Source organism: Agelaius phoeniceus, chromosome 38 (genome assembly GCF_051311805.1).
Source record: "Agelaius phoeniceus isolate bAgePho1 chromosome 38, bAgePho1.hap1, whole genome shotgun sequence".
Lineage (NCBI taxonomy): Eukaryota > Metazoa > Chordata > Aves > Passeriformes > Icteridae > Agelaius > Agelaius phoeniceus.
In genome coordinates, this window is record NC_135304.1 from 792,228 (window position 1) to 816,547 (window position 24,320).

General features: G+C 59.6%; 2 protein-coding genes across 2 annotated transcripts; one reads left to right on the forward strand and one right to left on the reverse strand.

Annotated features, from left to right (window-relative positions):
• The first annotated feature begins 371 nt into the window (after positions 1–371).
• On the forward strand, positions 372–3,014 carry B4GAT1 (beta-1,4-glucuronyltransferase 1). Its single transcript, XM_054654038.2, has 2 exons — positions 372–2,168; positions 2,592–3,014. Exons 1-2 carry the CDS (start codon positions 810–812, stop codon positions 2,781–2,783), a joined length of 1,551 nt encoding a protein of 516 aa, XP_054510013.2. The 5' UTR covers positions 372–809; the 3' UTR covers positions 2,784–3,014.
• Positions 3,015–3,673: 659 nt separating this feature from the next.
• AHNAK (AHNAK nucleoprotein) lies at positions 3,674–23,477 on the reverse strand. Its single transcript, XM_077172447.1, has 3 exons — positions 23,327–23,477; positions 22,333–22,559; positions 3,674–21,851 (listed from the first exon to the last, which is right to left on the reverse strand). The coding sequence occupies exons 1-3, from the start codon at positions 23,475–23,477 to the stop codon at positions 5,637–5,639; spliced, it is 16,593 nt and encodes a 5,530-aa protein (XP_077028562.1). The 3' UTR covers positions 3,674–5,636.
• Positions 23,478–24,320: the final 843 nt, after the last annotated feature.

Sequence of the window (24,320 nt, forward strand, 5' to 3'; positions counted from 1 at the left end):
ATTTGGGGAGGGGGGGACACTGAGGGCGACTTGGGGGGGTTCGGGGGGGACAAAAAACTCAGGGGAGCCCCAGGGGAGGAGCCAGGGGTCGGAATGAGCCGGAATTTGGGGGGGACACCAGGATTTGGGGGGGATTTGGGGAGATTTGGAGGACTTTGAGGGGATTTGGGGAATATTTGGGAGGATTTGGGGGGGATTTGGGGAGGATTTGGGGAGGATTTGTTGGAATTTGGGGGTCCCGGGGGTCCCGCCCCCGGCGCAGAAACCACGCCCACAACGCTCAAACCGCGCCCCCTGGCGGTGAAACCGCGCCCATCACGCAGCACGGGCTAATCTGCATAACTCCGCCCCCTGTGCGTGGGGCCCCGCCTCCTCCGCCCCGCGCATGCGCAGCCCCTCCCGGCTCCGGCGCAGCGCGGTGAGTCCCGGACTGGTCCCAGTGACCCCAAACTGGCACCAGCGACCCCAAACTGGTCCCGATCGGCCCGGAACTGCCCCCAGACCCTGCCCCGTAACCCCGAGCTGGTCCCAGTAACCCCGAGCTGGTCCCAGTAACCCCGAGCTGGTCCCAGTATCCCCGTACTGGTTCCACCATGCCGGACTGGTCCCGGCTCCGCGCCGGCCCCAGCGACCCCCAGAATCCTCCCAGTCCCCCCCAGTATCCCCCAGTGCCCCCTCTGACCCCTCCCAGCGAGCCCCAGTAGCTCCCAGTGCGCTCGGTGCCCCCAATCTGCCCCCCAAAGTGCCCAAAATCCCCCCAGTGCCCCCCAAATCCCCCCGGTCCCCCCCAGTGTAAGCCGGTGCCGCCCATGTCCCGTGCCCGTGTTTTGGGGGGCTGTGCGTGGCTCCTGGGGGCCCTGGCCCTGCTCCAGACCCTCTACCTGCGCTCGCTGCCGCCCCCTCCCCACCATTCCCGCGCCCCCCATCCGCACCCGCGCCCGCCCAGGGGGGTCCTGGACGCCTCGGGGTCGTTCCGGGTGTTCTGGGACGTTCTGGGGGCGCCCCCGGGCTGGGCCCGCGCCCCCCGCCCCGAGCTGGTGCTGGCGGCGCACGGGAGCCCCGGGCGGGCGGCGGCGGCGCTGGGGGGGTCCCGGTCCCGGGGCGGCGCCTGGGGGGGGCCGCTGTCCCTGGCGGTGTTTGGGGAGCCCCGGGGGGGGCTCCAGGAGCTGCTCGGGGCCCTGGGCGGGCCCTGCCGGGCCCTGAGGGGGCGGCTCAGGCTGCAGGTGGTGCAGGGGGCGGCGGGACCCCCGCCCCGAGTGCCGCCCCCCCAGAGCCCCCCCCAGAGATGGCCCGGGGGGTGCCGGGGGGCCCTGGCCCGGCTGGCGGCCGCCGACCCCCCCAGCTACGCTTTGGGGGCGCCGTACCCCGGGAATCTGCTCAGGAACGTGGCCTGGCAGGGGGCGGCGGGGGGCGGGCCCGGGCCGGGACCCCCGCCCCAGTTCTGGGGGCGCTTCGTGCTCATGGTGGACGCGGACGTGGAGCCGAGCCCGGGGCTGCGCGAGGGGTTCCTGGAGCTGCTGCGGAGCGGGGGCCTGGACCCCAAAAACTGGGGGGGACAGGGCGGGATGGACCCCAAAAACTGGGGGGAACAGGACCCTAAAAATGGGGGCGCTCAGGGGGATTTGGGGAACCCCAAAACTTTGGGGGCTCCCGTCCCCCAAAGTTGGTTGGGGGTCCCCAACACCTCGGGGGTCCCCAATAGCCTGAGTGACCCCAATGCCCAGAGTGACCACAACACTCTAAGTGACCCCAAAACTCTGGGTGACCCCAATGCCCTGAGTGCCCCCCATAACCAGAGTGCCCCCCACACCCCGAGCGCCCCCCAGGCCGGCGGTGCCCCCCCCTGGGCCCGGGCCCTCTTTGTCCTCCCGGCCTTTGAGCTGCGGGGCTCGGGGCCCCCCCCGGGCTCCAAGGCGGAGCTGCTGCGGCTCTGGGGGGCGGGGGAGGCCCGGCCGTTCTACGGGGGGCTCTGCCCGCCCTGCCAGGCCCCCACCGCCTTCGGCCGCTGGCGGGGGCTGCCCCCGGCCCCCCCGGGCCCCCCCCGGCTGCGCGTGGCCTACGAGGTGCCCTGGAGGGACCCCTGGGAGCCGTTCTACGTGGCCCCCGCCCGCGGCGTGCCCCCCTTCGACGAGGGCTTCCTGCAGTACGGCTTCAACCGCATCAGCCAGGTCAGGGACGGGGGAATGGCGGGAATGGGGGAGTGGGAGGGGGTTTGGGGTGGGCATGGTGGCCGTGGGGTGGGGATGGGGGTCATGGGGTGGGCATGGTGGGGATGGGGGTCATGGGGTGGGCATGGTGGCCGTGGGGTGGGGATGGGGGTCATGGGGTGGGCATGGTGGTGTTGGGGTGGCCCTGGTGGCCTTGGGGGTCATGGCGTGGTCATGGTGACATTGGGGTGGTCTTGGGGGTCATGGGGTGGCCTTGGGTGGTCATGGTGGCTGTAGGGTGACCATGGGGTGGCCTTGGGGGCTGGGGGTTCTGCTCTTGGGGTGTTCTGTGGGTTCTGTGGGGGTCTCTGTGGGATTTGGGGGGGTCTCTGGGGCTCCATGGGGTCTCTCTGTGGCCCCTGACCCCCCCGTTGTCCCCCCCAGGCCTGCGAGCTGCACGTGGCCGGGTTCCGGTTTGCGGTGCTGGACGGGGCCTTCGTCACCCACCGGGGCTGGAAGGAGCCGGGCGGGTTCCACGAGGGGCGCGAGGCTGAGCTGGGCCTCAACCGCCAGCGCTTCCGGGAGTTCAAACGGGGGCTCAAACTGAAATATCCCAACTCTGACCGGCGCTGCTGAGCACCTGAGCACACCTGGGAACCTCCCATACACACCTGGGGACAGCGGGGACACCTGGGAACCTCATGAAGGACCTGTCCTGTACACCTGGGGACTCCTGACGGAGTTGGGGACACACCTGGGACACATGAGGACCTTCCAGTGGACACCTGGGGACCCTCCATGGACACCTGGACGCCCCCTGGACCTGGGCGTGACCGTCCCTCAGTAAATTTGGCCACCTACCCATGATGCCTCTGTGTGGGTGATGTCACGGGGGCGGGGCAAGCAGCTGCCCCCAGTCCGGACCAGTAAAACCCAGCGCACGAGGCCAAGACCCCGCCTGGGTTGTTTACGGCAGCAAACTACAGCTCCAAGCATGCATCGGGTGCCAACATGGCCGAATTTCCGCCCTTATTTAAAAACCACAGCTCCCATGATGCCTCGGGAAAACATGGCCGCCAGGCCACTTCCGGTTCTGCCTCGAAATTTGAACTTCAGTTCCCATCGTGCATCGGAAGGACGTGGCCGGAAGTGGTGGTGGTTTATGGGACTACAGCACCCGTCGTGCACCAGGGCAACATGGCCGACTTCCGGTCCGCCATTTTGTGGGGGAATGCGCAGCAGCGCCCCCCGCGGGCGGGAGAACCAAAGTGTGGGGGGGATTTTTGGGGAGAGGGAGGGGCAGAAAGGGCCTGGGGGGGAGGGGCAATAGGGGGAGGGGAAATCCCAAATTTGGGAGGGGGCGGAGCCATGGTGGGGGGAGGGGACCTGAAATTCGAGATGGGAGAGGGGACAGGATCCCAAATTTTGGGGTTGGGGGGGTTGGGACCCCCAAATCCAGCGGGAGGATCCGATTGGAGCGAAAAATCCCCAAATTGGAGCCCAAAATGACCCAAAGTGCACCAAAGTCGCGGTTAATAAACAAATTTTATTTGCGTTTTCCACCCCGGATTTTCTCCCGTTAATCGGCGTTAAAGTGCTGCAAAGGGAAAAGGTTTCTTCCATTTTCTGAGGGTTATTTTTTTTTTTTAAGTTTTATTTTTAATTTAATTTATTTAAAATTTTCCCCCCCAAAAAAAAAATTCCTCACAAACAAAACTTTACCCCAGACGATCCTTTTAAACTATGGGGATAAACGAGACGGATATTTATCAAATTATAGTACAAAGGATGTAACAAATACAACAAAAACAGCGATAAAACAGCTTAAAAAAAGGAAAATAAAATGAAAATAAAGTAAAAATAACCCTGGGGAGCGGCTCTGGGCTGGCTTCGCCCTGCTGGAGTCATTCGAGCTCCGGGTCTTGTGCCACGGATGGAATTTCCCAGCTCAGGGGACACTGATCCATCCCAGAGGTCACAGTTGGTTTATTTGGTTTGTTTCTAGTAATAAATCCACGGTTTAGGTTTATTTTTAATAATAAACCCACGTTCTTCTGTTTATTTTTAATAACAAACCCATGGTTTTGCTTTATATTAGTAATAAATCCATGGTTTTGGTTTATTTTATGTGTTAAATCCATATTTTTTTGTTTATTTTATGTAATAAATACATTTTCTTCGGATTATTTTATTAATAAATCCTTTTTTGCTGTTTATTTTATTAATAAATACATGGTTTTGGTTTATCTAATTATAAATCCATATATTTGTTTATTTTAGTAATAAATCCACTTTTTTTGTTTATTCTGCTGAAAAAATCCACATTATTTGGTTTATTTCTTTGGCTAAATCAATTTTATTTTTTAATTGTTCCCCATTTCTTTGGTTTATTTTCTTAACAGACCAAATTTTTCCTCTGTTGATTCTTTTATTTAACTTATTTTTATGTTAATTTTTCCAATTTTTTTTTAATGGATCCACATTTTTACTTTGGTTTATTTAAGTAATTCCATTTTATTTGGCTTCTTTTTTTAGGTAAATCCATATTTTTGCTTTGTTTTTTAATATGGTTTTGGATAGGGTTTTTTTTTAATAAAAAACCCACAGTTTTGGTTTCATTTCTTTCACAAACCAAAACAAACCCCCCAAATTTTGAATAAATCCATTGACCCAGCAGAACCTCCAGCCCCGCAAAAAAAAAAAAAAAAAAAAAAAAAAAGAAAAAAGAAAAGAAAAAAAAAAGGTTAAAATGGAAGGGAAAAAAAAATTAATTTCCACATTTCCACGAACCAAACACTGAAAATATTTTGGGGAGGAGGAGGAGGAGGAAAAAAATGGGGGACACAAAAATAAACCCCAATAAAAATATCAAAAAAAAAAAAAAAAAAAAAAGATAAATTGGGAGAGAAGAAGTGAGAAGCTCTTGGCGGGGGGGGGGGGGAGGGACCCCAAAATCCGGGGGGAGGGGGGGACCCCCAGCCCCTCCCCCCCACTCTGTACACGTGGGGGTCCCTCGGGGCAGGGCTATGTACAACCCCCCCCCGGGGTCACTGCTGACCACTCCAGGGGTCACTCATGACCATTCAAGGGTCACTCATGACCTCCTGGTGGTCACTCATGACCTCCTGGTGGCCATCCCAGGTGGTCACTCATGGCCTCCAGGTGGTCACTCATGACCTCCAATGGTCACTCATGACCTCCAGGGGTCACTCATGGCCTCCGGTGGTCACTCATGGCCTCCAGTGGTCACTCATGGCCTCCGGTGGTCACTCATGGCCTCCAGGGGTCACTCATGGCCTCCAGGCGGTCACTCATGGCCTCCAGGTGGTCACTCATGGCCTCCGGTGGTCACTCATGGCCTCCAGTGGTCACTCATGGCCTCCAGGTGGTCACTCATGACCTCCAATGGTCACTCATGGCCTCCAGATGGTCGCTCCTGCAGTGGTCACTCCTGACCTCCCGGCGGTCACTCGCTGACCACCCCAGCGGTCACTCCTTGCGTTTGGCCACCGCCAGCTCCAGCTCGGGCAGCCGGACCCCGGCGCGGGCGCCGCCCTCGGACGACGACGACGACGACGAGAGCCGGGCGGCCTGGGGCGACCTCGCGCCGTCCTCGTGGCCGGGGGTCACCTCGTAGCTGCCCTTGCCCTTGGAGCCGATGCCCCCGAAGGTCCCGAATTTGCCCCGGGGCTGCCGGGCGCCCTCGGGCTCGGCCTCGCTGAAGGACGACGAGCGCGGCCGCGACTTCTTCCCGCGGAACAGCGAGAACTTGGCCTTGCCCGAGGGCGCCTCGGCCTCCAGCTCGCCCTCCAGGCTGGCCTTGGAGCCGGACGCCGACCCGGACGCGGCCTCGGGGGACCCCAGGGTGGCACCACCACCGCCGGCCCGGCCTTTCTGCTTGGAGAAGTTGAACTTGGGCATCTTGATCTTGGATCTCTTCAGCCGCGCCTCGGCCTCGTCCGGCTCCGCCTCGGGGAACTCGACGTCCACGCCGACCTCGCGGCCCTTGGGCTCGGGCTCCGAGAAGACGAATTTGGGCATGCGGAGCTTGGGGAAGGACACCTTGACCTGGCCGCCCTCGGCGCCCAGCTTGGGGCAGGAGGCGTGGAAGGTTCCGGAAGCGGCACTGACTGATGGCGGCGTGGCCTCAACCCCACCTTTGACCTTCGGCCCCTTCACGTTGAGGTTCAGCCCCGAGCCGGACACTTCCATGGCCGGAGCCTCCAGGTGGACGTGAGGGGCGTCCACGCTGACCTTTGACCCTTTGATATCACCGGCCACGTCCACGTTTGGTCCTTTCAGCCTCAGCTCAGCGTCCGGCGAGGAGAATTTCGGCCCTTTCAGCTCCACCTCGGGGCCCTCCAGCCCCCCCTTGACCTGGGGCCCCTCCAGAGCGAGCCCCGCGTCCCCTCCGGGGCTGGAGATGCTGAACTGGGGCAGCTTCAGCGACGGGAGCTTGATGGTGCCCCCCAAAATCTCAAAGCCGGCGTCGTCCGCCGACACCTGGGGGGATTTGACGCCAACCTCTCCTTTCAACTTTGGTCCTTTCGTGTTGACATCCACATCCAGGCCAGAGACGTCCAGCGAGGGCCCCTGGAGGTCCAGGCTGGCCCCCGGGGACTGGACGGAGCAGGGGCTGCCGCCCTGGACCTCCAGGGTCGGGGTCTTCACCGTGGGCAGCTTCACCTTCCCCCCGAGGCCGCCGAGGTCCAGGCCCACCCCAGGCCCTTCCACGGAGCCCGAAATGTCCAAATCTCCCTTTAATTTTGGTCCTTTCAGGTTCCCCTCCAGCTCAGCTCCGGAGATCTGGGGCCCTTTGAGCTTCACGTCCACCTCCGAGCTCACGTCCGGCATTTCCAGCCCCAAACCCGTTTTGCCCCCCTTGGGCCATCCCAGGTTGACCTCGGGACCTTCCAGTTGTGCCCCGCCCACGCCGAATTCACCTTTCACTTTTGGTCCTTTCACCTCGACGCCGATCCCGGGGGCTCCCTTCAGCTCCCCCCCGACCTTCGCGTCCCCCGCGCCCACCTGGACCCCGGGCAGTTTCAGTTTTGGGCTCTTCAGGTTCACCTCGGGGCCTTCCACGTCCACGTTGAGGTCGCCCTTGACCTCCAGATCGCCCTCGACTTTCGGGGCCCCCGCCGAGGCCTCCCCGCGGAATTTGTGCGATTTCAGGTCAAATTCGACGTCCGGGAAGGAGATCTTCCCAAACATGGGTTTCTTGCCCTTGGGGGATTTCACGTCGGGGCCGGCGGCGCTGAGCTCCGCGTCCAGCTCGGCCCCGGCCGCGCTGACCTCGAACGCCCCCTTCTTGCCCTTCACTTTGGGGCCGCTCATGTGGATTTTGGGCATCTTGAACTTGCTCTTCTTGCCCTTGGCGGACAGGTGGGCCTCGGGTGACTCCACGTTCAGCTCCGCCTCAGGTAAATCCACCTCAGCCTTGGGGGTCTTCATCCCAAACCCGAATTTGGACTTTTTGAACTTGGGAGCTTTGATGTTGGCTTCTGGAACCTCGACGTTCACATCCGGACATTCAACGTCAACTTCGGGGCCTTTGACCCCAAATTCCGGGCCTTTGACCCCAAACTCTGGGCCTTTGAGGTCGACCTCGGGGCCTTTCAGGTGACCTTCCACCTTTGGGGTGGAAATGTCAAAGCCGCCCTTGGTTTTGTGGCCTTTCAGGTTCAAGTCTATCTCGGGCATGGAGATTTTGGGGACGTTCACGTGCATTTCGGGCATTTTCAGTTTGGGGCCTTTCACTTTGCCCTCCGGACCTTCAACGTTGACCTCTGGCAGGCTGAGATCAACCTTGGGCCCAGACAGATCCACCTCGGCCTTTGGCAAGTTCACGTCCAGCTCGGGACCTTCGCCCTTCAAGCCAAATTTGGGCATTTTCATTTTGGGCAGCTTCACCTTCCCCTCCAGACCATCGACGTCGACCGCGGGGCCCTCGAGCTCCACTTTGGGGCCTTTGATGTCGATTTCGGGGCCTTTCAGGCCCCCCTCGAGCCTGGGGCCGTGCAGGTCAGCGTCGCCTTTGACCTTCAGCCCCTTCAGGCTGAGGTCGATGTCGGGCATGGAGATCTGGGGGGTCTTGATGTGCATCTCGGGCATCTTCACCTTGGGCCCTTCCAGGGTCACGTCCGGGGCCTGAATGTCCACTCTGGGGCCCTTGAGGTCGACATCCGGGCACTGCAGGTTCCCCTCCAGCTTGGGGGCAGAGACGTCGATGTCACCCTTGATTTTGGGGCCCTTCAGGTTGAAATCGACGTCGGGCATGGAGATCTTGGGGGCCTTGATGTGCATCTCGGGCATCTTGAACTTGGGGCCTTTCACCTTCCCCTCGGGGCCCTCAATGTCCACACTCGGCATCTCAACGTCCACCTTGGGGCCAGACACATCCAGGTCTCCTTTTGGGAGGTTCACATCCACCTCGGGGCCTTCACCCTTCATCCCAAATTTGGGCATTTTGAATTTGGGCATCTTGAATTTCCCCTCTGGACCGTGAATGTCCACGTCGGGTGCCTCAATGTCCACTTTGGGGCCTTTGATGTCCAGTTCAGGCCCCTTCAGGTCACCCTCGAGCTTTGGAGCAGAAACGTCGATGTCACCCTTCAGTTTGGGGCCTTTCAAGTTGAAATCGACGTCAGGCATGGAGATTTTGGGGGCCTTGATGTGCATCTCGGGCATCTTGAACTTGGGCCCTTTGATCTTCCCCTCAGGCCCTTCCAACTCAACGTCGGGGAGGTCCACATTGACTTTGGGGCCCTTGATGTCAATGTCTGGGGCTTTCAGGTCACCCTCGAGTTTGGGAACAGAAACATCGATGTCCCCCTTCACTTTGGGGCCTTTGAGGTTGAAGTCAACATCGGGCATGGAGATCTTGGGGGCCTTGATGTGCATCTCGGGCATGGAAAATTTGGGACCTTTGACTTTCCCGTCCACGCTCAGCTCAGGAGCCTCCAGGTCCACGCTGGGGCCTGAAATGGCCACGTCACCCTTGGGGAGGCTCAGGTCAGCGTCCACCCCGTCCCCTTTGAACCCAGGCATGGAGAATTTGGGCATCTTGAACTTGGGCAGTTTGAATTTGCCCTCGGGGCTCTCCATGGCCACCTCGGGGCCAGTGACGTTGACCTCGGGCCCTTTCAGCTCTGCCTCCACGCTGGGATGGGACACGTCCACGTCCCCCTTGACCTTGGGGCCCTTCAGGTTCAGGTCAATGTCAGGCATGGAGATCTTGGGGGCCTTGATGTGCATCTCGGGCATCTTGAACTTGGGGCCTTTGATCTTCCCCTCTGGGAGGTCAATGTCCACCTCTGGACCTTCAATGTCCACCTTGGGGCCGGACACATCCAGGTCTCCTTTTGGGAGGTTCACGTCCACCTCGGGACCTTCCACTTTCGGACCAGAAAAGCCGAATTTGGGCATCTTGAACTTGGGCATTTTGATTTTCCCTTCTGGGCCGTGAATGTCCACATCTGGCACATCAACGTCCACTTTGGGGCCCTTGATTTCGATTTCGGGGCCTTTCAAGTCACCCTCTAATTTTGGAGCAGAAACGTCGATGTCACCCTTCAGTTTGGGGCCCTTCAGGTTGAAATCAACGTCGGGCATGGAGATTTTGGGGGCCTTGATGTGCATCTCGGGCATCTTGAACTTGGGGCCTTTGATCTTCCCCTCAGGCCCTTCCAGGTCCACGTCGGGGAGGTCCACATTGACTTTGGGGCCCTTGATGTCGATGTCTGGGGCTTTCAGGTCTCCTTCAACTTTGGGAAGGGAAACATCGACATCGCCCTTCAACTTGGGGCCTTTCAGATTGAGGTCGATGTCGGGCATGGAGATTTTGGGGGCCTTGATGTGCATCTCGGGCATCTTGAACTTGGGGCCTTTGATCTTCCCCTCTGGCCCCTCAATGTCCACACTCGGCATCTCAACGTCCACCTTGGGGCCGGACACATCCAGGTCTCCTTTTGGCAGGTTCACGTCCACCTCGGGGCCTTCCCCCTTCATCCCAAATTTGGGCATTTTGAATTTGGGCATCTTGAATTTCCCCTCAGGCCCGTGAATGTCCACGTCAGGAGCCTCAATGTCCACTTTGGGGCCCTTGATGTCCAGTTCAGGCCCCTTCAGGTCACCCTCCAGCTTTGGCAGGGACACGTCCACGTCGCCCTTGATTTTGGGGCCCTTCAGGTTGAAATCAACATCAGGCATGGAGATTTTGGGGGCCTTGATGTGCATCTCGGGCATCTTGAACTTGGGCCCTTTGATCTTCCCCTCGGGCCCTTCCAGCTCCACGTCGGGGAGATCAACATCGACTTTGGGGCCTTTGATGTCGATGTCTGGGGCTTTCAGGTCCCCTTCCACTTTGGGGACAGAGACATCAACATCTCCCTTCAGTTTGGGGCCCTTCAGGTTGAGATCAAAGTCAGGCATGGAGATCTTGGGGGCCTTGATGTGCATCTCGGGCATCTTGAACTTGGGGCCTTTGATCTTCCCTTCAGGGCCCTCAATTTGAACATCTGGGGCAGAAACATCAAATTCAGGGCCTTTCACATCCACCTTTGGCCCTTTGAGGTCTCCTTCCACGCTTGGCAGTGACACGTCCACATCTCCCTTCACTTTGGGGCCCTTGAGGTTGAGATCAAAGTCGGGCATGGAGATCTTGGGGGCCTTGATGTGCATCTCGGGCATCTTGAACTTGGGGCCCTTGATCTTCCCCTCAGGCCCTTCCAGATCAACATCGGGGAGATCAACATCGACTTTGGGGCCCTTGATGTCAATTTCGGGTCCCTTCAGGTCACCCTCGAGCTTGGGGACCAAGACATCGATGTCCCCCTTCAATTTGGGGCCCTTCAGGTTGAGGTCGATGTCGGGCATGGAGATCTTGGGGGTCTTAAAATGCATCTCGGGCATCTTGAACTTGGGGCCCTTCACCTTCCCCTCTGGGAGGTCAATGTCCACCTCTGGCCCCTCAATGTCCACCTTGGGGCCGGACACATCCAGGTCTCCTTTTGGGAGGTTCACGTCTACCTCGGGGCCTTCCCCCTTCATCCCAAATTTGGGCATTTTGAATTTGGGCATCTTGAATTTCCCCTCAGGCCCGTGAATGTCCACGTCGGGTGCCTCAATGTCCACTTTGGGGCCCTTGATGTCCAGTTCAGGCCCCTTCAGGTCACCCTCCAGCTTTGGAGCAGAAACGTCAATGTCACCCTTCAGTTTGGGGCCCTTCAGGTTAAAATCAACGTCAGGCATGGAGATTTTGGGGGCCTTGATGTGCATCTCGGGCATCTTGAACTTGGGGCCTTTGATCTTCCCCTCTGGCCCCTCAATGTCCACCTCTGGCCCTTCAATGTCCACCTTGGGGCCTTTGATGTCGACGTCCGGCAAGTTCAGGTCCCCTTCGATTTTTGGTGCGGACAGATCGACGTCCACCCCCCCTTTGACCTTGGGGCCTTTCAGGTTGAGGTCCAGGTCCGGCATGGACAGGTTGGGAGCTTTGATGTTCATCTCGGGCATTTTGAATTTGGGGCCTTTGATTTTCCCTTTCGGACCCTCGACATCGACGTCGGGAACTTCCACGTCCACCTTGGGTCCCTTCAGCTCCACCTGGGGCAGGGACACGTCCACGTCCCCCTTGACTTTGGGGCCCTTCAGGTTGAGGTCGATGTCGGGCATGGAAATTTTGGGGGCTTTGATGTTCATCTCGGGCATCTTGAACTTGGGGCCTTTGATCTTCCCCTCTGGCCCCTCAATGTCCACCTCCGGACCTTCAATGTCCACTTTAGGCCCGGACACGTCCAGTTCTCCTGTGGGCAGGTTCACGTCCACCTCTGGCCCCTCCCCTTTAAACCCAGGAACACCAAATTTGGGCATTTTGAACTTGGGCATTTTGATTTTCCCCTCCGGGCCGTGAACGTCCACGTCGGGGGCCTCGATGTTGACCTTGGGGCCCTTGATGTCCACCTCAGGCCCCTTCAGCTCCCCCTCCAGTTTGGGGGTGGACACGTCAAACTCCCCCTTCATCTTGTGCCCCTTCAGGTTCAGCTCCACGTCCGGCATTGACACTTTGGGTGAAGAAATGTTCAGAAAAGGCATTTTGAATTTGGAGCCCTTGGATTTTCCCTGCACGTCCAAATCCGGAGCCTGGACCTCGACTTTCGGCCCGGACAGTTCCACCTCAGGCTTCTTAACCTTCACATCCACCTCGGGGCTTTGAACTTTTGGGCCAGAAAAGCCAAACTTGGGGAGTTTAAACCTGGATTTTTTAGCTTTTCCTTCCAGGTCCACCTTCGGCCCCTCCAGCTCAAGCTCCGGCCCCTTGATGTCCACTTTGGGGCCCTTCAGCTCGCCCTCCACGCTGGGCAGAGAAGCGTCGAGGTCGCCCTTCAGTTTGGGGCCCTTCAGGTTGAGGTCGATGTCGGGCATGGAGATCTTGGGGACGTTGAACTGCAGCTCCGGCATCTTCAGCTTGGGGCCCTTCAGTTTCCCTTCGGGGCCTTCCACGTCCAGCTCGGGGACAGAAACGTCGACTTTTGGACCCGAAATGCTGACCTCGGCCTCGGGGAGGTTCACGTCCACCTCAGGGCCTTCCAGTTTGGGCCCAGAAAAGCCGAATTTGGGCATCTTGAACTTGGGCATTTTGATTTTCCCTTCTGGGCCGTGAATGTCCACGTCGGGGGCCTCGATGTCCACTTTGGGGCCTTTGATGTCCAGTTCAGGCCCCTTCAGATCACCCTCCAGCTTTGGAGCAGAAACGTCGATGTCACCCTTGATTTTGGGGCCTTTCAGGCTGAAATCAACGTCGGGCATGGAGATCTTGGGGGCCTTGATGTGCATCTCGGGCATCTTGAACTTGGGCCCTTTGATCTTCCCCTCAGGCCCTTCCAGATCAACGTCGGGGAGATCAACATCGACTTTGGGGCCCTTGATGTCGATGTCTGGGGCTTTCAGGTCACCCTCGAGCTTTGGAGCAGAAACATCAACATCGCCCTTCAGTTTGGGGCCTTTCAGGTTCAGATCGATGTCGGGCATGGAGATCTTGGGGGCCTTGATGTGCATTTCAGGCATCTTGAACTTGGGGCCTTTGATCTTCCCCTCAGGCCCCTCAATGTCCACCTCTGGCCCTTCAATGTCCACCTTGGGGCCGGACACATCCAGGTTTCCTGTCGGGAGGCTCACGTCCACCTCGGGACCTTCTGCCTTGACCCCAGGCATCCCAAATTTGGGCATTTTGAACTTGGGGAATTTTATTTTTCCTTCTGGGCCATGAATGTCCACGTCAGGTGCCTCAATGTCCACCTTGGGGCCCTTGATGTCGATTTCGGGGCCCTTCAGGTCACCCTCCAGCTTGGGGACAGAGACATCGATGTCACCTTTGACTTTGGGGCCCTTCAGGCTGAAATCAACGTCGGGCATGGAGAACTTGGGGGCCTTGATGTGCATCTCGGGCATCTTGAACTTGGGGCCTTTGATCTTCCCCTCGGGCCCCTCCAACTCAACGTCGGGGAGATCAACATCGACTTTGGGGCCTTTGATGTCGATGTCTGGGGCTTTCAGGTCACCCTCGAGTTTGGGAACAGAAACATCGACATCGCCCTTCAGTTTGGGGCCTTTGAGGTTGAAGTCAACGTCGGGCATGGAGAACTTGGGGGCCTTGATGTGCATCTCGGGCATCTTGAACTTGGGGCCCTTCACCTTCCCCTCTGGGAGGTCAATGTCCACCTCTGGCCCTTCAATGTCCACCTTGGGGCCGGACACATCCAGGTTTCCTGTCGGGAGGCTCACGTCCAGCTCGGGACCTTCTGCTTTGACCCCAGGCATCCCAAATTTGGGCATTTTGAATTTGGGGAATTTTATTTTTCCTTCTGGGCCGTGAATGTCCACATCTGGCACATCAACGTCCACTTTGGGGCCCTTGATGTCGATTTCGGGGCCCTTCAGGTCACCCTCCAGCTTTGGAGCAGAAACGTCGATGTCACCTTTGACTTTGGGGCCCTTCAGGCTGAAATCAACGTCAGGCATGGAGAACTTGGGGGCCTTGATGTGCATCTCGGGCATCTTGAACTTGGGGCCTTTGATCTTCCCCTCGGGACCTTCCAGATCAACATCAGGGAGGTCCACGTTGACTTTGGGGCCCTTGATGTCAACTTCAGGGCCCTTCAGGTCTCCTTCCAGCTTAGGAGCAGAAACATCGATGTCCCCCTTCAATTTGGGGCCCTTCAGGTTGAGGTCGATGTCGGGCATGGAGATCTTGGGAGTCTTAAAATGCATCTCGGGCATCTTGAACTTGGGGCCCTTCACCTTCCCCTCTGGGAGGTCAATGTCCACCTCTGGCCCTTCAATGTCCACCTTGGGGCCGGACACATCCAGGTCTCCTTTTGGGAGGTTCACGTCCACCTCGGGGCCTTCTCCCTTCATCCCAAATTTGGGCATTTTGAATTTGGGCATCTTGAATTTCCCCTCAGGCCCGTGGATGTCCACATCTGGCACATCAATGTCCACTTTGGGGCCTTTGATGTCCAGTTCAGGCCCCTTCAGGTCACCCTCCAGCTTTGGAGCAGAGACGTCGATGTCACCCTTGATTTTGGGGCCCTTCAGGTTGAAATCAACGTCGGGCATGGAGATCTTGGGGGCCTTGATGTGCATCTCGGGCATCTTGAACTTGGGGCCTTTGATCTTCCCCTCGGGACACTCCAGCTCCACATCGGGGAGGTCCACGTTGACTTTGGGGCCTTTGATGTCGATGTCTGGGGCTTTCAGGTCACCCTCGAGCTTTGGAACAGAGACATCAACGTCCCCCTTTAATTTGGGGCCCTTCAGGTTGAGGTCAATGTCGGGCATGGAGATCTTGGGGGCCTTGATGTTCATCTCGGGCATCTTGAACTTGGGGCCCTTCAGCTTCGCCTCAGGACACTCCAGGTCAACGTCGGGGAGGTTGACATCGACTTTGGGGCCTTTGATGTCCAGTTCAGGCCCCTTCAGGTCACCCTCCAGCTTGGGAGCAGAAACATCCACGTCTCCCTTCAGTTTGGGGCCCTTCAGGTTGAGATCAAAGTCGGGCATGGAGATCTTGGGGGCCTTGATGTGCATCTCGGGCATCTTGAACTTGGGGCCTTTGATCTTCCCCTCGGGGCACTCCAGCTCCACATCGGGGACATCCACGTCCACTTTGGGACCTTTCAGCGACACCTCCGGCCCTTTCAGGTCCCCCTCAAGCTTCGGCACGGTCACATCCACGTCACCCTTGACCTTGGGGCCCTTCAGGTTCAGATCGAAGTCGGGCATGGAGATCTTGGGGGCCTTGAAGTGCATCTCGGGCATCTTGAACTTGGGGCCCTTCACCTTCCCCTCGGGGAGGTCAGTGTCCACATCAGGGGCTTCGATGTCCACCTTGGGACCTTTGATGTCCACGTCTGGGCCCTTCAGGTCACCTTCCAGTTTCGGAGCAGAAATGTCCAAATCCCCCTTGAGTTTGGGGCCCTTCAGGTTGAGGTCGATGTCGGGCATGGAGATTTTGGGGGTTTTGAAGTGCATTTCGGGCATCTTGAACTTGGGGCCCTTCAGTTTCCCCTCAGGGCACTCCAGCTCCACGTCGGGGAGCTCCACATTGACTTTGGGGCCTTTGATGTCGACGTCTGGGGCCTTCAAATCTCCCTCAATTTTTGGGACGGACACATCCACGTCTCCCTTCACTTTGGGGCCCTTGAGGTTGAGATCAAAGTCGGGCATGGAGATCTTGGGGGCCTTGATGTGCATCTCGGGCATCTTGAACTTGGGCCCTTTGATCTTCCCCTCGGGGCACTCCAGCTCCACATCGGGGACATCCACGTCCACTTTGGGTCCTTTCAACTCCAGATCCGGCACTTTCACGTCACCTTCTATTTTTGGGGCAGACACGCCCACGTCTCCCTTCACTTTGGGACCTTTCAGGTTCAGGTCGACATCAGGCAGAGAAAATTTCGGCGCCTTGATGTTCATCTCAGGCATCTTGAGCTTGGGGCCCTTCCACTTCCCCTCGGGACCTTCAACGTCCACCTCAGGAACGTCCACATCCAACTTGGGACCTTTAATGTTCACATCCGGAGCTTTCAGGTCGCCCTCCAATTTGGGGATGGAGACATCAACGCCCCCCTTGAGTTTGGGGCCTTTGAGGTTGAGGTCAATGTCAGGCATGGAGATCTTGGGGGCCTTGATGTTCATCTCGGGCATCTTGAACTTGGGGCCTTTGATCTTCCCCTCTGGGAGGTCAATGTCCACCTCTGGCCCTTCAATGTCCACCTTGGGGCCGGACACATCCAGGTTTCCTGTCGGGAGGTTCACGTCCACCTCGGGGCCTTCCCCCTTCATCCCAAATTTGGGCATTTTGAATTTGGGCATCTTGAATTTCCCCTCAGGCCCGTGAATGTCCACGTCAGGTGCCTCAATGTCCACTCTGGGGCCTTTGATGTCCAGTTCAGGCCCCTTCAGGTCACCCTCGAGCTTGGGGACGGAGACATCAACGCCCCCCTTGACTTTGGGGCCCTTCAGGTTCAGATCAATGTCGGGCATGGAGATCTTGGGGGCCTTGATGTTCATCTCGGGCATCTTGAACTTGGGGCCTTTCACCTTCCCCTCGGGGCCCTCAATGTCCACACTCGGCATCTCAACGTCCACCTTGGGGCCGGACACATCCAGGTCTCCTTTTGGGAGGTTCACATCCACCTCGGGGCCTTCTCCCTTCAACCCGAATTTGGGCATCTTGAACTTGGGCATCTTGAATTTCCCCTCAGGCCCGTGAATGTCCACGTCGGGTGCCTCAATGTCCACTTTGGGGCCCTTGATGTCGATGTCTGGGGCTTTCAGGTCACCCTCCAGCTTTGGAGCAGAGACATCGATGTCACCCTTGACCTTGGGGCCCTTCAGGTTGAAGTCAATGTCGGGCATGGAGATCTTGGGGGCTTTGATGTTCATCTCGGGCATTTTGAATTTCGGACCCTTCACCTTCCCCTCTGGCCCCTCAATGTCCACCTCTGGCCCTTCAATGTCCACCTTGGGGCCGGACACATCCAGGTTTCCTGTTGGGAGGTTCAAGTCCACCTCGGGACCTTCTGCCTTGACCCCAGGCATCCCAAATTTGGGCATCTTGAACTTGGGCATTTTGAATTTCCCCTCAGGCCCGTGAATGTCCACATCAGGAGCCTCAATGTCCACTTTGGGGCCCTTGATGTCAATTTCGGGGCCTTTCAGGTCACCCTCCAGCTTTGGAGCAGAAACGTCGATGTCACCCTTCAGTTTGGGGCCCTTCAGGTTAAAATCAACGTCGGGCATGGAGATTTTGGGGGCCTTGATGTGCATCTCGGGCATTTTGAATTTCGGACCCTTCACCTTCCCCTCTGGCAGCTCCACATCCACCTCTGGCCCTTCAATGTCCACCTTGGGGCCGGACACATCCAGGTTTCCTGTCGGGAGGTTCACATCAACCTCGGGGCCTTCTCCCTTCATCCCAAATTTGGGCATCTTGAACTTGGGCATCTTGAATTTTCCTTCTGGACCATGAATGTCCACATCAGGAGCCTCAATGTCCACTTTGGGGCCCTTCAGGTCAATCTCGGGGCCTTTCAGGTCACCCTCGAGCTTTGGTACAGAGACATCGACATCGCCCTTCAGTTTTGGACCCTTTAGATTCAAATCAATGTCGGGCATGGAGATCTTGGGAGTCTTAAAATGCATCTCGGGCATCTTGAACTTGGGGCCTTTCACCTTCCCCTCGGGGCCCTCAATGTCCACACTCGGCATCTCAACGTCCACCTTGGGGCCGGACACTTCCAGGTCTCCTTTTGGGAGGTTCACGTCCACCTCGGGGCCTTCTCCCTTCATCCCAAATTTGGGCATTTTGAACTTGGGCATCTTGAATTTCCCCTCAGGGCCGTGAATGTCCACGTCAGGGGCTTCAATGTCCACTTTGGGGCCCTTCAGGTCAATCTCGGGGCCTTTCAGGTCACCCTCGAGCTTTGGTACAGAGACATCGACATCTCCCTTCAGTTTTGGACCCTTTAGATTCAAATCAATGTCGGGCATGGAGATCTTGGGGGTCTTAAAATGCATCTCGGGCATCTTGAACTTGGGGCCCTTCACCTTCCCCTCGGGGAGGTCAATGTCCACCTCTGGCCCCTCAATGTCCACCTTGGGGCCGGACACATCCAGGTCTCCTTTTGGGAGGTTCACGTCCACCTCGGGGCCTTCTCCCTTCATCCCAAATTTGGGCATTTTGAACTTGGGCATCTTGAATTTCCCCTCTGGACCATGAATGTCCACGTCAGGAGCCTCAATGTCCACTTTGGGGCCTTTGATGTCCAGTTCAGGCCCCTTCAGGTCACCCTCCAGCTTTGGCAGGGACACGTCCACATCGCCCTTGATTTTGGGGCCCTTGAGGTTGATGTCCACGTCGGGCATGGAGATCTTCTGGGTCTTGATGTGCATCTCGGGCATCTTGAACTTGGGCCCTTTGATCTTCCCCTCCGGCCCCTCCAAATCCACGCCGGGCACCTCCACGTCCACCTTGGGGCCTTTGACGTCCACTTCTGGAGCTTTCAACTCCCCCTCCACCTTGGGGAGGGACACGTCCACGTCTCCCTTCACTTTGGGTCCCTTCAGGTTCAAATCCACGTCCGGCATCGAGATTTTGGGGGATTTGATGTTGAGTTTGGGCATCCGGAATTTGGGACCTTTCCATTTCCCTTCCACTCCTCCAACGTCCACCTCTGGACCCTCAATGTCCACCTCCGGCCCCGAGACGTCCACCTCTCCTTTGGGCAGGGTCACGTCCACCTCGGGCCCCTCTATTTTGGGGCCGGACACGTTGAAATGAGGCAATTTCATTTTGGGCATTTTCAGTTTGGCCTCTGGACCCTCCAGGTGCACGTCCGGGACCTCCACGTCCACCTTCGGCCCCTTGAGGTCACCTTCGACCTTGGGGAGGGACACGTCCACCTCTCCCTTCACTTTGTGTCCCTTCAGGTTCAAATCCACGTCCGGCATCGAGATTTTGGGGGATTTGATGTTGAGTTTGGGCATCTTGAATTTGGGGCCTTTCATCTTCCCTTCTGGACACTCCACGTCCACCTCAGGCACGTCCACATCCACCTTGGGACCTTCCACATCCACCTTGGGACCTTGCACGTCGATTTTGGCACTTTCCACATCCACTTTGGGGCCTTTCACGTCGATCTTCGGGCCCTTCAGCCCAGAAATTCCGAGGTCCCCTTTGATTTTCGGGGCCTTCAAGCCCAGATCCACATCGGGCATGGAGATTTTGGGGGTCTGAACGTTGAGTTCGGGCATTTTGAACTTGAGGCCTTTCCCTTTCACCTCCGGCCCTTCCACGTCCACGCTGGGGACAGAAATGTCCACTTTGGGGGCCGAAATGTCCACCTTGGGGGCCGAAATGTCCACTTTGGGGGCCGAAATGTCCACCTTGGGGGCAGAAATGTCCACTTTGGGGGCGTTGATGTCCACTTTGGGGGCGCTGATGTCCACCTCCCCTTTGGGAAGGGTCACCTCGAGCTCAGGGCTCTCTCCCTTCACCCCAAATTTGGGCATTTTCATCTTGGGGAACTTCAGTTTGCCCTCGGGGCCTTGGACATCCAAATTTGGCGCTTCAACCTCGACTTTGGGCCCTTTGACCTCCAGCCCGGGGGTCTTCAGCTCCCCTTCCAGTTTTGGGGTGGAAACGTCCAAATCTGCCTTGACTTTGGGCCCTTTGAGGCTCAGGTCGATGTCGGGCATGGAGATCTGGGGGGTTTTGATGCCCACCTCGGGCACCTTCACCTTGGGGCCCTTCAGGTCCACGCCGGGGACCTCAACGGCGACGCCGGGGCCCGAAACGTCCACGTCCCCTTTGGGAAAGGTCACCTCGAGCTCGGGGCTCTCTCCCTTCACCCCAAATTTGGGCATTTTCATCTTGGGGAACCTCAGTTTGCCCTCGGGGCCTTGAACGTCCAAATTTGGCGCTTCAACCTCGACTTTGGGGCCTTTGATGTCCAGCTCGGGGCCCTTCAAACCCGGCACAGACACGTCCAGGTCGCCGCTGGCCTTGGCACCGTTCAGGGTCACCCCAACGTCCGGCACGGAGATTTTGGGGGCCTGGATGTCCAAACTCGGCGCCTCAACGTCCACCTTGGGGCCGGACACCTCCACGCCGCCCTTTGGGAGGTTCACGTCCAGCTCGGGACCTTCTGCTTTCACCCCGGGCATCCCAAATTTGGGCATTTTGAATTTGGGCATCTTGAATTTCCCCTCGGGGCCGTGCACGTCCACTTCGGGCGCCTCAACGTCCACCTTGGGGCCTTTGATGTCCACGCTCGGGGCGCTGACGTCCACCTTGGGGCAGGAGACGTCCACGCCCCCTTTGGGAAGGGTCACCTCGGCGCTGGGGCTCTCTCCCTTCACCCCAAATTTGGGCATTTTCAGCTTGGGGAACCTCAGTTTCCCCTCGGGCCCCTGGATCTCCATTTCTGGGCTCCCCACCTCCACTCTGGGCCCTTTGATGTCCAGCCCGGGGCTCTTCAGTTCCCCTTCCAGTTTTGGGGCGCAAACATCCAGAGCTCCCTTCACTCCGGGCCCTTTGAGGCTCAGGTCGGCGTCGGGCACGGACACCTGGGGGCTCTTGATGCTCATCTCGGGCACCCCCACCCCAATTTGGGGCCCTTTCAGGTCCAGCTGTGGCCCCCTCACTTCGCCCCCCAGGGTGGGCACGGACGCGTCCACTCCTCCCTTCAGCCCCTTCACGTCCACCTCCACGCCCTTCAGGCCGCCCCCAGGCCCGGCCACGTCCACCTGGGGACCCTTCAGCTCCACCTGGAGCCCCTTGGGGCCGAGGCCTTTGGGGTCCCCTTCCCCTCTGGGGCCCCTCAGGTTCAGGTTCACGTCCGACAGCGAAATTTGGGGCGTTTCCACCTTCTTGAAGGTGGGGCCTTTCCATTCTCCTTCCAGGGCCACCTCGGGCAGGGCCACGCCCTCGGGGACGGCCACGCCCTTGGGGACGGCCACGCCCTTGGGGACATCCACGGCGGCGCCGCCGTCGCCCTGGGCGGTGAATTTGGGGAAGGTCAAGTGCGGGATTTTGATTTTCCCCTTGGCGCCATCCGTGGCTGGAACCTCTACGTCCGGTGGAGGGCAGGGGACCTTGGTGGCACCTTTGACCGCCACGTCCACCTGTGGCACCGGGGCGGTGACGTCCACCTGCGGGGCCGGAGCTTCGCCGCCAGCCTGGAACCCGAATTTGGGGATTTTTAGCGTCGGGATCTTGACTTTCCCCACGTCCACTGGGGAGGAGCCGCTGAGCTCCCCGTGGGGACACGGAGCCCCTCCGGCCACGGGCAGGGACCCGTCCAGCTCCCCAAACTGTCCGTTGGCCTCCACCCGCGGCGACGCCGGCGAGGCCCCGGGGCCCTTCCAGCCCGGCAGGGATTTTCCAGTTTCTCCAGCGGGAATTTGGCTCAGGTGAAGCCCCTCGGGCGTCCCGGGCGGGTGGCCCGGCCCCGCTCGGACGTCGGCGAGGGCGAGGTCGCCGTCGCGGCCGGAGACGTCCACGGTGTAGGCGGTGACCCTGCGGGTGACCGTGATGGTTCTGCTCTGCGTCCCCTCGGCCTCGGGGCCCTCCTCGCTCCTGAGCCGCGGTTTGATCTTGGTGGTGTAGATGCGCCGGTACTCCTCATCGTCGCCGCTCTGCGGGGCACCGAGATGGTGAGAGAGGGATACTGCTGCCTGCCGTGCCCTTCATCATCATCATCATCATCATCCTCATCATCATCCTCATCCCCATCCCCATCCCCATCCCCATCCTCATCATCGCCGCTCTGCGGGGCACGGAGATGGTGAGAGAGGGATACTGCTGCCTGCCGTGCCCTTCATCATCATCCTCATCATCATCCCCATCATCATCCTCATCATCATCCTCATCCCCATCCCTGTCCTTGTCCTAATCCCCATCCCCATCCTCATCGTCACCGCTCTGCGGGGCATGGAGATGGTGAGAGAGGGACACGGCTGCCTGCCGTGCCCTTCATCATCATCATCATCATCATCATCCCCAGCATCATCCCCATCATCATCCTCATCTCTGTCCTTGTCCTAATCCCCATCCTCATCCTCATCATCCTCACCCTCATCCCCATTCTCCTCCTTCCTCCTCCTCCTCCTCACTCACCAGCACCACCTCGGGGCTGCCGGGCACCAAGTCCAGCTGGCCGCAGCCGTGGCCGTGTCCGGGCTGGCCGCAGCCGTGGCCGCAGCCGTGTCCGGCCGTGGGCGAGCGGTCCCCGCGCCGCTGCAGCCGCAGCCCCAGCGTGTGCTGGCCCAGGCTCTGCAGCAGCTGCGCCGCCTCCCCCGACTGCAGCTTGTCAAAGTAAACGGTGGCGCCGACGATCTGATCCCCTGGGGACACCGAGGGGGACAGCGGGGACAGCGGGTCAGGGGCTGGGGACACCCCAGGGACCCACAGGGACCCACAGGGACAGGGGACAGCCAGGTCAGGGGCTGGGGACACACCAGGGACCCACAGGGACAGGGGCTGGGGACACCTCCATGGCCACCCCAGGGACCCACAGGGACAGGGGCTGGGGACACCTCCATGGCCACCCCAGGGACCCTGGGGACAAGGGACAGGGGCTGGGGACACCTCCATGGCCACCCCAGGGACCCATGGGGACAGCGGGTCAGGGGCTGGGGACACCTCCACGGCCACCCCAGGGACCCATGGGGACAGGGGGCCAGGTCAGGGCCTGGGGAGGGGGGACATGGGCAGGGACCCCCCTGTGCCCACCCAAGCGACCCCGGGGTCATCGCCCATGGGCGCAGAGGTAGAAGCTCCTGAGCGCCACCAAAATGGACCAAACAACCCCAAAAATCCCATTTTGAACCCCAAAACTCTGAGGGAAGGGGGCCCTGTCCCCACCCGGGTGCCCGCGGGGTCGCCAGAGGAGGCAGAAGCTCCTGAGATGCCCCAAACCCCCAAAACTCCAATTTTAACCCCCAAACCCTGAAGATTTGAACCCGAAACGCTTGAACCAGGGGTCAGCACCCACAGGGACTGAGACAGAAGCTCCTGAGGTGCCCCCAGGCCAGCCCAGGTGTGCAGGGAGCCCCCAGGTGCGCCCAGAGCCCCCAGGTGCGCCCCGCCCACCCTCCTGCGCCCCGCCCACCTTCCTGCACCACGCCCATGCGCGCGGCCGGCGAGTTCTGCTGCACGCGGCGCACGAAGACGCCGTCGTCGGTCTGGGCGATGGTGATGCCGTGGGAGCCGCTGCCCGTCCAGCTGGGCAGGAGCAGCTCCCGCGTCTCCTCGGGCTCCATCTGCGCCGGGACAGCGCCGGGGTCAGGGGGCAGGGGGCAGGGGTCAGGGGGCAGGGGTCAGGGGGCAGCAGGGATGGACACAGGGATGGACACAGGGCTGGGCATGGCTGGGGGTCAGTGGGGCCGGACACCGGGTCAGGGACTGGACACTGGGTGTGGGGTCAGGGCAGGGCTGGACAGCGGGTGTGGGCTGGACATGGGGTCAGGGGTCAGGGCAGGGCTGGACACGGGGCTGGACACTGGGGGTGGGCTGGACATGGGGTCAGGGGTCAGGGGTCAGGGTGGGGCTGGACACCAGGTGTGGGGTCAGGGCAGTGGCTGTGGGGTCTGCAGGAGGGGATGGACACAGGTCTGAGTCTGGGGGTGGACACGGGTCTGGGGTCAGGGTGGGTCTGGGGTCAGGGTGGGGCTGGGGGTGGGGTCAGGGTGGGGCTGGGGTCCCAGGAGGGCCCGGGCGGCCCCGCTGACCTTGGCGGGCCCGGTGCCGGTCCCGGATCCGCCCCTGGAATCCTCGGGCCTCGCTCGGGAACCTCGCGGCGGCTCCGGTGACGCCTCCCGGCCTGGGGGGACAGCGGGGACACGGTGGGGACACGGGGAGGACATCGGGGGGGACACGGGGGGGACAGCGGGGACACGCCCAGGACACGCCCAGGACACGCCCAGGACACGCCCAGGACACGGGGACACCCCCGGGACATTTTGGGGACATTTTGGGGACCCTTTGGGCCCCCCCCCCGGTGTCCCCAGGGCCAGCGCGGAGCCCGCGGATTTTTGGGATTCGCGGCAATTCCGGTCGGGAAGGGCGGGGCAGCGTGGGGGGGGGGGGAGGGGGGGTGTCACCTG

Coding starts and splice junctions, on each gene's coding strand:
- B4GAT1 (XM_054654038.2), top strand. CDS start 810: ATGTCCCGTGCCCGTGTTTTGGGGGGCTGTGCGTGGCTCCTGGGGGCC. Junction 2,169..2,591: donor GCTTCAACCGCATCAGCCAG/GTCAGGGACGGG, acceptor TGTCCCCCCCAG/GCCTGCGAGCTGCACGTGGC.
- AHNAK (XM_077172447.1), bottom strand. CDS start 23,477: ATGGAGCCCGAGGAGACGCGGGAGCTGCTCCTGCCCAGCTGGACGGGC. Junction 22,560..23,326: donor CATGGGCGTGGTGCAGGAAG/GTGGGCGGGGCG, acceptor CGGTGTCCCCAG/GGGATCAGATCGTCGGCGCC. Junction 21,852..22,332: donor GCAGCCCCGAGGTGGTGCTG/GTGAGTGAGGAG, acceptor GGTGCCCCGCAG/AGCGGCGACGATGAGGAGTA.